The sequence below is a fragment of the Mesoplodon bidens genome (assembly GCF_964165515.1).
Source record: "Mesoplodon bidens genome assembly, chromosome: 15".
NCBI lineage: Eukaryota > Metazoa > Chordata > Mammalia > Artiodactyla > Ziphiidae > Mesoplodon > Mesoplodon bidens.
The window spans coordinates 64,483,705-64,497,792 of record NC_138171.1 but is presented as its reverse complement, the minus strand read 5'-3'; the positions used below and the strand labels follow the sequence as shown (position 1 = coordinate 64,497,792).

The 14,088-nt window shown below is 57.1% G+C and overlaps 2 protein-coding genes across 3 annotated transcripts; both read left to right on the top strand.

Annotated features, from left to right (window-relative positions):
- Positions 1-1,327: 1,327 nt before the first annotated feature.
- Positions 1,328-4,658, top strand: LOC308628350 (glycine-rich extracellular protein 1-like; the record flags this gene model as incomplete). The annotated part of the gene is made up of 10 exons (XM_081255171.1): positions 1,328-1,336; positions 2,402-2,469; positions 2,590-2,622; positions 2,835-2,867; positions 2,972-3,007; positions 3,294-3,424; positions 3,679-3,723; positions 4,004-4,045; positions 4,150-4,182; positions 4,591-4,658. Coding segments are annotated over 10 exons (498 nt in total), but the record flags the coding sequence as incomplete, so codon positions are not given.
- Positions 4,659-4,735: 77 nt separating this feature from the next.
- LOC308629178 (glycine-rich extracellular protein 1-like) lies at positions 4,736-5,904 on the top strand. Of its 2 annotated transcripts, XR_014017636.1 has the most exons (5): positions 4,736-4,769; positions 4,855-4,914; positions 5,368-5,412; positions 5,515-5,568; positions 5,807-5,904. XR_014017636.1 is itself a non-coding variant. In XM_081256722.1 (4 exons), the coding sequence occupies exons 1-4, from the start codon at positions 5,018-5,020 to the stop codon at positions 5,830-5,832; spliced, it is 288 nt and encodes a 95-aa protein (XP_081112848.1). In that variant the 5' UTR covers positions 4,779-5,017; the 3' UTR covers positions 5,833-5,904. The 2 variants fall into 2 exon arrangements, 1 of the variants encoding a protein (XP_081112848.1); XM_081256722.1 differs by lacking the exon at positions 4,736-4,769 and having other exon boundaries at positions 4,779-5,180.
- Positions 5,905-14,088: the final 8,184 nt, after the last annotated feature.

The following is a 14,088-nucleotide window of genomic DNA, read 5'->3' as shown; positions in this document are numbered from 1 at the left end:
GAGAGGACCAGAGAGGGTACAGGCTCTGGAAATGGCTGGGGGCCATGGAGGCGGGAGCTTGTACCCAGAGCAGAGCATGTGGTTGGTGAGGGGACAGGGGACGTCAAGGTGTCCACCTTCCTGGCTGGTTGGTGTGGGTGGTGGTGGTGACACCAACCAGACTGGACCCAGGCAGCTGGGATGGCGTTCAGGCTCCACAGGGAGGCTGGACCCCAGGAGGAGGCTGAGGGCCTGGCTTGGGGTGGGGTGGTGGGGTAGAGCTAAAGGACCTTGCTTTGTGCAGGGGCCTCAGAGAGGCTGTATCCAGAGCCCTTGTCTCCTGTCCCCAGGCCCTGCAGCTCAAAATGGCTATGTAGGGCTTCCCTGGTGGTGCAGTGGTTGAGAGTCTGCCTGCCGATGCAGGGGACACGGGTTCGTGCCCCGGTCCGGGAAGATCCCACATGCCGTGGAGCGGCTGGGCCCGTGAGCCATGGTCGCTGAGCCTGCGCGTCCGGAGCCTGTGCTCCACAACGGAGAGGCCACAACAGTGAGAGGCCCGCGTACCACACACAAAAAAAACAACAAAACAAAATGGCTATGTAGCAGGTAGGGGCGGGCCTGCCTGGAGATGCTAGGGAGGCCTAGGGATGGGGCCAGGAGCCCTAACCTGCCCCCTGTCTCTCCACCAGGCTTTGGAGCCAGTGTGAGACCCCAGAAGCCAAGTGAGCCTTGTCCCGGCATGTCTCTCCACCTCCCCCCAAACCCTAATCTCCCCTCCCCCTATTCACACACCCGTCTCCATCTGTCCCCCCAGGATTTGGGAATAGCAATGGGCTGGGATCCCAGCCAGGTGAGACTGGTGAGCTCTGGGGTGTGGTCCACATCTAGGCATTCTCTCCCATCTCCCTCCCAGGCCTTCAAGAGGCAGGACTGGTGAAGGATTAAGAGGGGGTGGGGAGAGCCTCCAGGGTTCTGGCTTGGCTCTGTAGGGGGGACCACAAATCCTTGCCTCTAACTTAGCCAGGGTCCCCAACCCCCTGCTCATCCCTCCATCCCTCACAGGCCCCCCAGCTCAGAACTGAGGGGTTGGGAGAAGCTGGAGGCTGGGCGAGGAAGAGAGAGGAGGGGGCGAGGTGGCCCCCACCCAGACTCTGTTCTGAGGGTCCTCTCCTGGGCTCCTTGGAGAGGGCAGAGTTGGTAATGGAATGCAGCAGAGGAGGCTCCAAGTTTTCTGGTCCCTAAACTGGGAGGAAAGGGAAGCCCAGTTTCTGGCCTCCTGTGTTCCTCAACCTCTCCCCACGCCCCCACCTCCCACCCATCCCCACAGGGTCTGCGGTTCCCATTGGCTATGGACCAGGTACAGGAGTGGGTGCTGGGGGCAGATGCCAGGGTTCTGGAGGAGAGGCTCAGAGGGGTGTCATGGGTCCCTTACCTGCTCCCATCTCTTTCTTCTCCAAGCATTGCTGAGGCCATGAAACCTCAGAAGCCAGGTAAACCCTCCCTTTCTCTCTTCCCACCCTGTGATATTGTGATTTATAAGAAGAAATATGTATGTTTAATCTTCCTCACATTCCTGGCACTGTGCTCCAGAAAGCCTTGGAATTTCCTGGAGAGAGAGAGAGAGAGAGAAGGAGGGAGGAGGGAGGGAGGGAGAGGGATATGTCTTTTGTTATGTTAATGAGGTAACTTTTGGAAAGCCCCTAGGTCATCTGAGGGTGCGGGCTGGTTGCCAGGAGAAGCAACCATGTGATTGGAGGGTTGGAACTTTCAGTCCCACTCCATGACCTCCAGGTAGGGGAGAGGGGCTGGAGGTCAGTCACCACTGGTCAATGATTTAATCAATCATGCCTATGTAATGAAGCCTCCATAAAACCCCGAAAGAACAGGATTTGGAGAGCTTCTGGGCTGGTGAACACCTGAAGTGCTGGGAGGGTGGCTCTTCGTGCCTTCCCACGTGCCTTGTCCCTTGCATCTCTTTTAACTGGCTGTTCCTGAGTTATATCCTTTTATAATAAATCGATTATCTAGTAAGTAAAATGTTTCCCTGAGTTCTGTGAGCCGCTCTAGCAAATTAGTCAAACCAAAGGAGGGGGTGGTGGGAATCTCTGATCTACAACCAGTTGGTCAGAAGCACAGGTGACAACTTAGACTAGAAATTGGTGCCTGAAATGTGGGGTGGGGCTGGGGGGAGAACTCTGAGCCTTCGACCTGTGGGATCTCATGCTGTCTCCAGGTAGACAGTGTCGGACTTGGGTTAAATTGTAGGACACCCAGATGGTGTCTGAGAATTACTTGGTGGTGTTGGAAAAACTCCAGAATTGGACTTGGTGTCAGAATTGGACCCCCCCACTTCTCTTACCCCCAGGAACTGTCTACTCCCCCCACTTTATTCTTCCTCATAACTCCCACTCTGTCTCCCCAGTTTACAGGAATGGGCTGGGAGTTGGAGCCTTCCCAGGTGAAGGGCCCCAGTCAGGTGAGGGGGGCAGGGTCAGGCCCTGCAGTTCTGGGGGGTGGGGAAGAGGGGGCACAGGGCGCACTGGGCAAAGAGGAAGAGAAGGGGCAGGGTGGGGTCCACCTGTCACTCAGCCTCTGTCTGTCTCTCCCCAGGCCTGGGAGGGGGCTTGAGCCCTCCGAAGCCAGGTGAGTCCATCCCTGCCTCCTTTCTGCCCCTTCTGAAGTCTCCCCCACCCAGCCCCTGCCCTCATGCCCACACTTTCTCCCAGGATACATGCCAGGGAATGGGCTGCAGCTCCCTCCAGGGGAGCTCAGTGGTGGCCTCAGTAGGGGAGACAGAGGGCTCCTTTCTGGGGAAGGACTGGTCAGGTCTGAGGCTTCCTCTGTCTCTCCTGCAGGTCTGGGAGGGGGTTTGAAACCTCAGAAGCCAGGTGAGCCAGAGCCCTCCCCATCCCTGTCCTGCACCTCCTCCTGCTGTCCTTCCAGAACCCCCCTGCCCAATACTGCCCCTCACATCCCTGCTTTTCCTCTCCAGGATATGGCAATGGCAATGGGCTGAGGGCCCAGCCAGGTGAGGGGACAGGGAACAGAGGGAAGTGGGGGGATATTGCTGGAAGGTGGAGGGCAAGGTGGGCAATAGCAGGAACCACATCAGGCAGCTGGGTCACCTTGTCCCCAGAGCAGATTGTGGCCCATGGGAGCTGGGCTTTTTCTGGCCTGGCCACTGTCTCCCCTGGAAGGTGTGTCTGCCCTAGAAGCCACCACAGGCGGGTGGCTTGGCCATGTGGAGGCCAGGAGGGCAGCCTGGGGGTGGCACTGGCCTGGGCTCACTGCCCCCTCCCTTCCTCCCCATCTAGGTCCCTGCAGTGGTGGGGTCCCTCCACGGCTTCTTGCCAGGCCTCCACTCCAGGGATCCCTTGCGATAAAGCAGGTGGCTGGGGCCTGAAATCCCAGCCCCCTCCCCCAGTGCAGAACAGCAAGTTCCCAGGTCAGTGCGGATGAAGGACCTGAGGGGCCCTGGTGGGTACCTGGTCCCAGGAGGGCCTGGGCCTGGCTGGGCCACTCAGAATCTCCCAGGCCTGATCTCCAGCAAGTCAGTGAGGAAAAGCCTGAACTCTGGCCCTGAGACCCCACATGACCCCCAATATGACAGCTCCCCCAGCCCCTTCCCCCATGGCAGTCTGCGGCATTCCCCACCTGCCCCACCCTGGGCTCACTCCTATCCCCTGGCTTTCCTTCTAGTACCTACTCCAGCTGTCCAGTGGGGGCTGAAACCTCAGGAAGCAGGTGTGCGTCTGCCTTCCCTGCCCCACCCCATGCCAGGTCATTCCTCCATCTCCCTTGTTCCCTGGGTCATCTCAGGTGTTCAGGTACCTTAAGGCCAGGAAGTCCCTCTCTGAGTCTACCCTTGGTATCTCTTGCTGCTTTCTTATCTCATTTCTTCTGGTTCCATTCCCTGTGGATGAGGAGAGTCCCTTCCTCCTCAGAGTCCGGAAGGTCCATACTGGGCCTCCAAGGAGTTCGGGAAAGTCTGGGTCCTCCCTGCTCATCTCCATTCCCCTCACAGGGTACCAGCCTCCGAATGGCTACAGACCAGGAGCAGAACTGGGTGAGGAGGCCCTTCGCCTGAGTTCTCCCTCCTCTCCCCTCCACCAGCCCAGGAAGCAGGGAGGTGAAACCGGCTATCTCTGACCACTGTTTCCTCTCCCCCAGGCTTTGGTGGTGGCCTCAAGCCCCAGAAAGTCGGTGAGCCCCCGCGTCCCCATCCTGGGCATGAGCTGTGTCTCCCTTACAGAGAGTGCTCCTTGTCTGTCTGTCAGTCTCTGTCCTTATCCACCCAGCAATTATGTACTATGTGCTGGACCACAGTGGTGGCCAGAGCCAGTGGGATCCTGTCTCAGGTGAGGGCAGAGTGACAGACTCAGCAGGCAGAAAGGGAAGTGCCCAGAGGGAGGGAGGGACGGCTTCCAGAAGGTGGGCTCAACTGGGTTAGCTGGATGATGGTGGGGGATTGTGGGAGGTCCTCTCTAGGCTGCCTCTGAGTCAGTCTGTCTGTCTGCCCCTCCCTGTCTCTCCATGAGCAGGTCACCCTGGCCCCCCTCATGCTGCCCCCGCCCCATCCCAACCAGCCCCTCTCCCACCGCTCTCCTGCAGATTTTGGTTACAGGAATGGTGGTCTGGGAGCCGGGGTCTTCCCTGAGGCCCGCGCACAGCCAGGTGCCTGGGGCTGCTGGGTAGGGTGGGGTGGAGGTTTCTGGGCTCAGGGCCTGCTCCTGCCTCTGACCTTCTCTTTCCTCTTCCACGGTTCCCTGGGACTGATGGCTTTTGGAATGGTGAGTTGGACCCAGGGGACACCGTGCAGAGGGTGGGGGAAGGGATGTCCAGGGGCAGGGCAGGAGTCAGCTGGGTCTCTTGCAGGGTATGAGAGGGCAGCAGTTGTGCGCCCCAATGTGGCTGCTCCAGCCCCTGGAGGAAATGGTAAGAAACGTTGGGGGAGCAGAGGGAACCCTAGCAAGGGTGGCAGGGACCAGGCCGAGTGGGTGAGGGGCTCTGAGACCCTGGAAGGACTGGGGCATCCTGAATGTACAACTCCGGTGAGCAGGAGTCCCAAGCCAGCTCTCCTCCTTCAGGTCAGGCCGGGGCCCCGAGGGGCTCTCCCTGGCCCTCCCTCCAGCCCTGGGGGGCCAACTTGAGGCCTAGATATGGGGCGGGAGGTGCATATCCAGAGGTCAGGAGCCAGCCAGGTAATGGGGTGTGTGGGAACGGGTCATCAGGGGTCAGGTGGCTGTGGAGAGCTAGGCTCTGGGCCCTGGGCCTAGCCGTACAGCCCACCTTATAGCCATGCAGAGATGGAGGGAGGGCACTCCTGGTGGAGGGAGTAGCAGGGGGACAGAAGGGACTCAGTGTTCTCACCTCTGCCCCTCCCCCCAGGGCCCTGTGGGCAGCTGTGGCCAGAGCTGGGCCCTGGGCCCTTAGGTGAGTGGGGGTCTCCCAGGGCCTGGGGTAAAGCTGGGGTGGGCAGGAGGACTGCGAAGTCCTCTGGTGACTGGGGTGCCCTGGCTTGTCTGTGTGCCTTAGGGGGCCCTGAGGTGAAGCGAGGCAGCAATGGCCTGATGGGAAATGGCTATGGAGGTGAGAGGGAATGCAGGGCCCCTGCCCCCACTCATCCCATGCCACCATCATTGCCCCTCCAGGCTGCACTGGGGGACACCCCCAGCCCTCGGGGGGGACATATAGCCAGCTCTCAGGCTACCTGTGTGTGTCTGCTGGGTGACTGGCCTCAGAGGCCAGGGGAGGGAGAGGACTCATGTCCCCCAGGAGGGGAGGAGGGAGCCAGGGCTCACCACGGCCCTGCTCTGCCTCTTCCCAGGCTGCTGCCCTCTTGGGAAATGCTGAGCACCAGAGCAGATTTACTGCCCACCCTGAGCGCCTCTGTATCAGAGCCTGGTCTGCCAGGCGAGGCTGGCCAGACCCTCGGGCTTGGCCTCTGGCCTGGGGTCTCCTGTGGGCTGGAACTATCAATAAAGACAGTGTGCTTCCCTGTTTGCCTCTGTGTGCTGTGTGCAGGGGATCACTGGCTGGTTTGGGGGCCAGCTGGGGGCCCCTTATTCATTCCTTCAACAAACATCAACACAGCTGTGTGCCAGGGGCTGTGCTCCAGATGGGAGAGATGTGAAAACTCAGGCCTGCCCTCGGGGAGGGGGGAATCACATGGTCACAATCTAGCGATGGAGCCATGTCCAAGTTAGGGGACTTGTGCGTCATTTGTGTTTTAATTTATAATTAACTTATTAAAATGATCCAACTAAAAATCTCATTTTCCTTAAGCCATTATACTTGCTTCCAGACCTCATTGTATTGATTGGCCTTATAATTTGGATGTAAAACTCACTTTCACATTCTTTGATTAGTACTCAATTAGATTATAAATTTGACAGATCAGCTTCTCCCTAAATATTTAGCATGCTTTACAAGCCTGATTAATTTAATTCCCTTAGACACTTCAAATAATTACACACATAATCTACTTGATCTCTTAACAGGGTGAGGGGGTGGCGTACGTGTGTACAAATCCAAGCAGCAACTTCTTCCTAAGCACTTAAGGGGCTCTTGGAAATGAGCCCCTCTTGGAAATGAATAAATCAGATATTTAATATCTCAGATTACTGAACACTTTCAAACACTTTCAAAAGCCAGTTACTAATCCAATGTCAGTAATCAGTGCTACTGGATTGCTTCGTTTTCTCATCCCATCATTATAAGTTTAATCACCCAGAAATGTGGAAGCAAATTACTCTCCTAGGCTGGGTCCAGAATGAAGGTTGCACAATTGGGGATTGATCTGCTATTCTGAACTTTGACCGAGGTCTTGGCTAGTCCTGGAACCAGTCTCTTTGAGCCTCTGTTCTGAGCTGTGCCTTCCCAAGCCTACACCTTTTGCAATCTGGTGAAGTTTTGTCTTAACTGAAGAATTCCAGCTGAATAGAGTTGATGGGATTTGGCACCCTATGAGGAACTCAGCTTGTCTTTCTGTGGCCTGATTTAGGATAACAAGCGTAGACCAAAATCTGACTGCAGTATGCACAAGGTTTTGGGTTGAACAACCTTGAGGAGGTTGTGTAAACATTATTGGAATTCCAGACTGATTTCTCTTAGCATACATCATTTAATTTGCTCTATTTGAGAATCATTATAGACTTTTGCTTTTTCACAGAAGTATTGATTCTTTAAAAATATCATCTTGGGCTTCCCTGGTGGCGCAGCGGTTGAGAGTCCACCTGCCAATGCAGGGGACACGGGTTCAAGCCCTGGTTCTGGAAGATCCCACATGCCGTGAGCAGCTAGGCTCAAGCGCCTCGGCTGCTGAGCCTGTGCTCTGGAGCCCGTGAACCACAACTGCTGAGCCCACATGCTGCAACTGCTGAAGCCTGCACACCTGGAGCCCGTGCTCCGCAGCAAGAGAGGCCACAGTGGTGGGAGGCCCGTGCACCACAACGAAGAGTGGCCCCTGCTCTCTGCAGCTGGAGAGGGCCTGTGGGCAGCAATGAAGACCCAACACAGCCAAAAATAAATTAAATAAATAAATTTATTAAAAATAAATAAATAAATAAATCCTGGATGTCATTTCTTTTTTTTTTTTTTTTTGTCATTTCTTTAAAAAAAAAATCATCTTGTGTTTCTCTGACCTGAGGTGTGGAATAAACCACATCATCTCTTTTTTTTTTTTTTTTTTTTCTTTTTTTTTCGGTATGCGGGCCTCTCACTGTTGTGGCCTCTCCCGTTGCGGAGCACAGGCTCTGGATGCGCAGGCCCAGCGGCCATGGCTCACGGGCCCAGCCGCTCCGCGGCATATGGGATCCTCCCAGACCGGGGCACGAACCCGTATCCCCTGCATCGGCAGGCGGACTCTCAACCACTGCGCCACCAGGGAGGCCCCACATCATCTCTTTACTGGAGAACAGGATTAAGAGCAGCATTTGGGCACAAGGGCCACAGAGCAGACTGTCTCAGTGAGGGCAGTGGATGATATCCTTTCTAACCCACTGAGAAATGTTCTAATATATATATTTTTAATTTATTTATTTTATTTTTGGCCGCACTGGGTATTCACTGTTACATCCGGGCTTTCTCTAGTTGCAGCGAATGGGGGCTACTCTTTGTCGCAGTGCGCGGCGTCTCATTGCAGTGGCTTCTCTTGTTGCGGAGCAAGGGCTCTAGGCGCGCCAGCTTCAGTAGTTGTGGGTAGTTGTGGCTTGCGTGCTGTAGAGAGCAGGCTCAGTAGTTGTGGCGCCGGGGCTTAGTTGCTCCGCGACATGTGGGATCTTCCTGGACCAGGGCTCTAACCCGTGTCCCCTATATGCACAGGCGGATTCTTAACCACTGTGCCACCAGGGAAGCCCTCTAATATTGTTTTTTTTTTTAAATAAATTTATTTATTTATTTTTGGCTGTATTGGGTCTTTGTTGCTGTGCATGGGCTTTCTCTAGTTGCGGCGAGCAGGGGCTACTCTTTGTTGTGGTGCACAGGCTTCTCATTGTGGTGGCTTCTCTTGCTGTGGAGCACAGGCTCTAGGTGCACGGGCTTCAGTAGTTGTGGCACACGGGCTCAGTAGTTGTGGCTCGCGGGCTCTAGAGAGCAGGCTCAGTAGCTATGGCGCAAGGGCTTAGTTGCTCCGTGGCATGTGGGATCTTCCCGCACCAGGGATCGAACCCGTGTCTCCTGCATTGCCAGGCGGATTCTTAACCACTGTGCTACCAGGGAAGCCCTCTAATATGTTTTAATAAAGATTTCTATATTCCAATTTTAAATAGATTGACCATTTCTCATTTTTTCCTGATTGTCACCCATCTGTGTTGTTTACAACCGTTCTTAACAACGTTAACACAAATGCTGCATGTCAAGCTTTGCTTTTGAATTGATATCGTTTCATCTTTTCTGTAAGATCATTCAGTGGGGATTTGCGTAGATCTTGACCTACACCAGGAGCATCACTCCGGAATCCCTAAGGGCAAACCCCGCCAAAGAAAGAGATCCATACAGTCTCCTCATTGGCTGTCGTAGGGAGGGCGGGCGGGGCTGTAGAGGGGGCTGCGCGCTAATTGGACCCTCAGGCCAGTTGGGGGCGCCCACTGCTCACGCAGAGCCTGGCCTCAGGGATGGTGAGGGGTGGAGCCTGCGGCAACCCGGAATACTGTGACTGGCTGGAACTGAAGGAGGGGCGGGAAGAAGGCCTTGACAGTGAGTGCTGCTGCTTCTGATTGGCTGCCAGTGACAGCTCGTGCCAGCCGGCGGGAGAAACGCACAGGTCACCGGCGCATTGGCCTTTGATTGGCTGGAGCGCGGTGGCGCACGGCTCCGATTGGCTGGGCCTCTCGCAGCGCGGCGCGTGGCCACTTGCTGGAGAAACAAGGCCTCCGCGGGCTGTTCGCGCGGGGCCCTGGCGCGGCGGTGGTGGCCAAGCTGGCGTCCCGGCTTCCTCGCTCCCGCTCGCATCCGCGGCTGGCCCGGGCCCGCGTCCACTCGCGGTTAGGCCGGGCCCGCGCATCTCTATCCCTGACCCCACCGCCTGCTCCGTCCCTGCCGCACCCGCCGCTGCCCGGACTGCCGCCCGGCCTGAGCCCCGCGCCGCCGCCGCCGCCTCCCTCGGCGCTCGCGCTGGCCGAACTGCCGCCCCTGCCCGCGCTCCCGCTGCGGCCCAAGCCGCTGGCGCCCTGGGGCCCCGGCGCCCACGCGGCGCTGCCCGACCTGCCGCCCGAGGCCTGGGCTTCCGCGCCGCCCGCCGCCGCGCTCGCCCTGCAGGGCCTGCCGCGCCTCCCCGCGCCCGCGCCGCCGCCTGCGCACCTGCCGTTGCCGCCTCTGCCCGCGACCGCGGTCGCCGCCACGCCAGGGCCTGTGGGCGCGCGCGGCCGCCCGCCACTCAACGCCGAGCCGCCCCCGCAGCCGCTGCCGCCGCTACCCGCCCGGCCCTCGCCTTTCAACCTGCCGGCGCCGCCTGCGCCGCTCGACCCCTGGCCGCTGCCCGCCTTCCCCCCGCCGCTGCCACTGCCGCCCCCGCCTCCGCACTTTTTCCTGTCGCCACCGTGCTGAAGGCCCGGCTCTCCCCGCCCCGCAGGGGCTGCGGGCGGGTGAGTTGGCAGCCCTGACTGGATTCAGGGGCTATGCCCCTCGCCGCCTTCCCCGCCGGCAGGTTCAGGGGCGTGGGTCGGAGCCCGTCTTGGGGAAGAAGGAGGGCGTGTTGGGAGCAGCCCAGCTTTGGGGGAGGAAGGAGCAAGTCTGAAAATAAGCTCGTTTGAAGATTGGGGCCATTTCTTCCATTTTTTCCTACTGTCCTACAGGAAGCCTCTTGCCTGGTCATTTGAGAATGTAACTAATTCCTGGTAGTGATAAACTGGCTGGTGATCTGGGCAGGTGGGGCTGGGAGCCCACAGCACGCGGCTTGAGGAAATGAAAACAAAATTTAAAAATACTTTTACTAGAGTACGCAAAATGTCTCATTTTCCCTTGTACAGTAAAGGGTTTGGATGCCATCGCTAAGGTCTTTCTCTGCTGAAGTTTGTATGGCTTCTTGGAAACTCAGAACCTGCCTTCCAAGTCTTAAGAAGTCAAACTTTCAGCTGAAATAGATCCTGGGGTCCCTTGGGCCTGGGCGCACGGGGAGAACAGCGGTGTTGATGGACAGTCGATACTGGGCCTTGGAACAAGAGTGTCACATTGCAAGGGCTCTGAAGTCGTCCCCAAGGGACAGGAAAGCTCCCAGGGTGAGTCATGAGAGGAAGCCCCTGTTCTCTCCCCATCTTTACCACCTCCCTTCACCACCCCCCACCCCCCTTTCTCCCCAGCATGTACAACGCAGAATAAAGTTCCCTTTGTTACTCAGGTGGCTTGGACTCAAGTAACCAGGCAGAAGTCCTATCTCAATGGGCTCTTCTACAGCAGCTCAGGAGTGGTATCAGGAAGCCAAATTGACCTTGGGAGACCTCTGAGAGCCTGGGACCTGCCAGCAAGAAAGGCAGTGTATGAGTTTCCTGAGACTGCTGTAGCAAATCACCACAAACTGGGTGGCTTAAAACAGAAATTTAGTCTCTCTTGGTTCTAGAAGCCACAAGTCCAAAATCAAGGTGTCCCAGGGCCATACTCCCTCCCAAGGCTCTAGGGGAGGATCCTTCCTTGACTCTTGCAGCTTCTGGTGGCTCCAGGTGTTCTTGGTTTGTGGCTGCATCACTCCAATCTCTGCCTCCATCTTCATATGACCTCCCTTGTAGCTGTGTCTCACATCTCCCTCTTGTTTTTCTCTTACGACACCTGTCATTGGATGTAGGGCCCACCCTAAGTCCAGAATGCTCTCACCTTGAGATCCTTAAGTACACCTGCAAAGACCCTTTTTTCAAATAAGGCCACACTGACACGTTCCAGGGCTTGGGACTGGACATAGTGTTGGGGGCCACCATCCAATCCATACAGGCAGTGTGCTCTCTGTTGTGGGGCTGGCCCACCTGCCATGCTGTCTTTCAGCTTCCCTAAAGCATGTGTTAGGCCCTACCCCTTGCTGAACCTGAGCCTTAGGTGCCCTTGGAGTACTCGCACAGGATCCAAAGGCGCTAGTGCCTTGATAAAGCTCTCACTGGCACAGGAAAAATAGTAGACTGACTTTCCCCTTTGCTGAACTGTGGCCGAGTCCGCATTCCTGCCAGCTTGCTGCTTCCTCTATGCTCTTTATGTCCTGTAGCCCTCCCCACTCTGAGCCGAGAATCAGACAGTAAACAGGAAGGATAGGACTGAATGTGGGCTCCTAAAGAAGACAGCACTCTCAGAGCTTCAGATGGCTAACTGCTGCTGGTTGTAAGCTGACAATTACGACTGATAATAAAGTTGTTACCCAGTCAATGGAGTCGGCCCCAGTTTACAAGTGAAACTGCCATTGTGATCTTGATTAAATACTCTAGTCCCAAGTTAATACCTACAATAATACCTAAGGTGTGCAGGGCACTTGCGGCCCAGCCAGTGCCTTTGGCAACCCTGGAGGTAAGCAGGGCAGGCTTCTCCCTCTGGTTTATAGCCAGGAGACACCGGAGATTGGGCAGTCGTGACTTGCCCAGCAAGGTCCTGGGGTGGGGTTGACACCACGTCTGACCCCAGAGTTCACTGATCTGCGTGCTGCAAGTGGAGAGTACTCTTTGCTTTCTGAGACGGGGACATGGACACGGTGAAAGTGAACCCGGGTGGAGGGTGGCTTCCCGTGTAATCAGATACAGATGCTGTTCTGTGCAGAGACTTCCCCATGACGCAGGGAGCCGCGAGGAGTGGGAGGAGGAGGGGATGGCTGGCTCTGGAGGAAAGGACAGGATGCAGGGAGGATGGCTTGAGGGAAGCTCAACATGGTGGGGGGTGGCCCGGCTGGGCTGCGGGCTGCACTGCCTTCGGGGAAAGAGGCACCAGGAGGCCTAGCTTACCCTCAGGAAGCTCAGCCAGCGTTGCTGGGCAAGGAGCCGGAGGCTTTGAAGTCAGTCTGGGGTTGCATCAGGCTTGTCCTGTTTCCCACGTGTTCTCTTGGCCAAGTTCCTTAGTTCTCTGAGCTTGCTCCCTTGTCTGTAAAGTGGGGGCGTGAGTCCCTGAGAATTATTACGGGATGTCAGTGTTTCCTCTGCTCCTTTTGGTTCAGGAGCCAGGGCTTTCCACCTGCAACTTCAGGGCCTCAGGTGCCTCCCCAGGGAAACGGGCGATGCAGCCTTTGGGGTTGTTGTGCAGCCCCCATAGCTACCTCCATACCCTTCCTGGCACCATGGTGGCCACAGTCAGTTCCCCTCTTTTGTCCTGTTCCCCTGTAAGGGGAGCGAGATGGACAATAGGATTGGAGTTAACCCCCTCCCACTTCACCTCCATCTAAGCTGAGCTGCAGTCTCTTCTGCCCACCTGAGCCTCCTACCCCTCCACCCTCCCAGAGAGAACAAAGGTTAGTTTCGGTTCTGTCCCTCCCTGAAGGGGTGAGGAGGGCAAGCCCTCCTCCATTTCCTTGGTTTCCTCCCTCATTGGTACAGTGGGGAAGGTTCTCCTCCCCCACCTCTTTCCCAGGAGGTGGCGGATGAGGTGGGGCTTCCTGCGAACTCGGTAAAGTGTCATTGAGATGGTAACTACACAGTGGGGGTCCCGGCCTCTCCATTCGATAGCCTTCCAGCCCGAGTCCCAGGCCCAGCCTAGGCCCCAACTTTAACCCTTCGGTTCCCAGATCCAGCTGAATCCACGTTGACCAGAGGACCTAAGAGAGGGCCTGGGGCCTCCCAGCCGTGGCCTGAGGAGGGCTGAGGGTGGGCAGTACATTCCTGCCCAGGTGCCCTGGGACTCTGACCTCTGCTGCCCATCCCCCCCACACACACACAGTGTGCCTCTCCTAGTTCTCTGACACTTTTACTCTCCGTCTAGGCTGTGGAGGAGGCGCCTTATCAAGAGGGGGAAAAGTGGGAGACAGGTGGGAGGAAGCTGAAGCTGCCCCGCCCCCGGCGGCAGGTCCGGCTGGGATTGGTTTCTGGGGGCGGCGGCGAGAGGGGTGTCTTCATCCTCTGAGCGCCCACCTCCTGTGTGGCAGTGCAGGGGTAGAGTGTAGACATGTCGGGCCGAAGAGGAAATGGGATCTAAGAAGTTCAGGGTCCTCTTAGTGCCATCTCTGGGCACCACGTTTACCTGGTGTGTGTAGTGCCCACATCAGGCCCCATCACGACGTTGGGGGGAGGGGGTTGGAGCTGCCTGTGGAACTGGTGGGCCCTTAAAGCAAGGCCCAATTGCAGGCTGACCAACTGTCCCTGTCCCCCCCGACCCCCCTACACAGGACTCAGTGCTCAAACCAGGAACGTATTAGGCAAATCAGGATGAGCTGGTGACCTTATGCCCAAGGCAGGAGGCAGACTCTCTCCAGGCCTGGGAAAGGAAAACGCCCTGGGGTGAGGCTGCCCAGGATGGGAGGCCTTTTGTGCGGTTCGGTGGGCCCTCCAGAGATCCAGGCTGGCTGCCGCTCCCTGACACCTGCCTGCCCAAACCTGTGTGACTGGATTCCTGGTGGCCCCAGAGGGAGCCCACTGAAGGCTTGCCTCTATTTGCCCTTCTTCTCAACCACCCCCTACCCCCATGAAATCTGAGGCCTGGGGGCGTGAGGGGGCACTA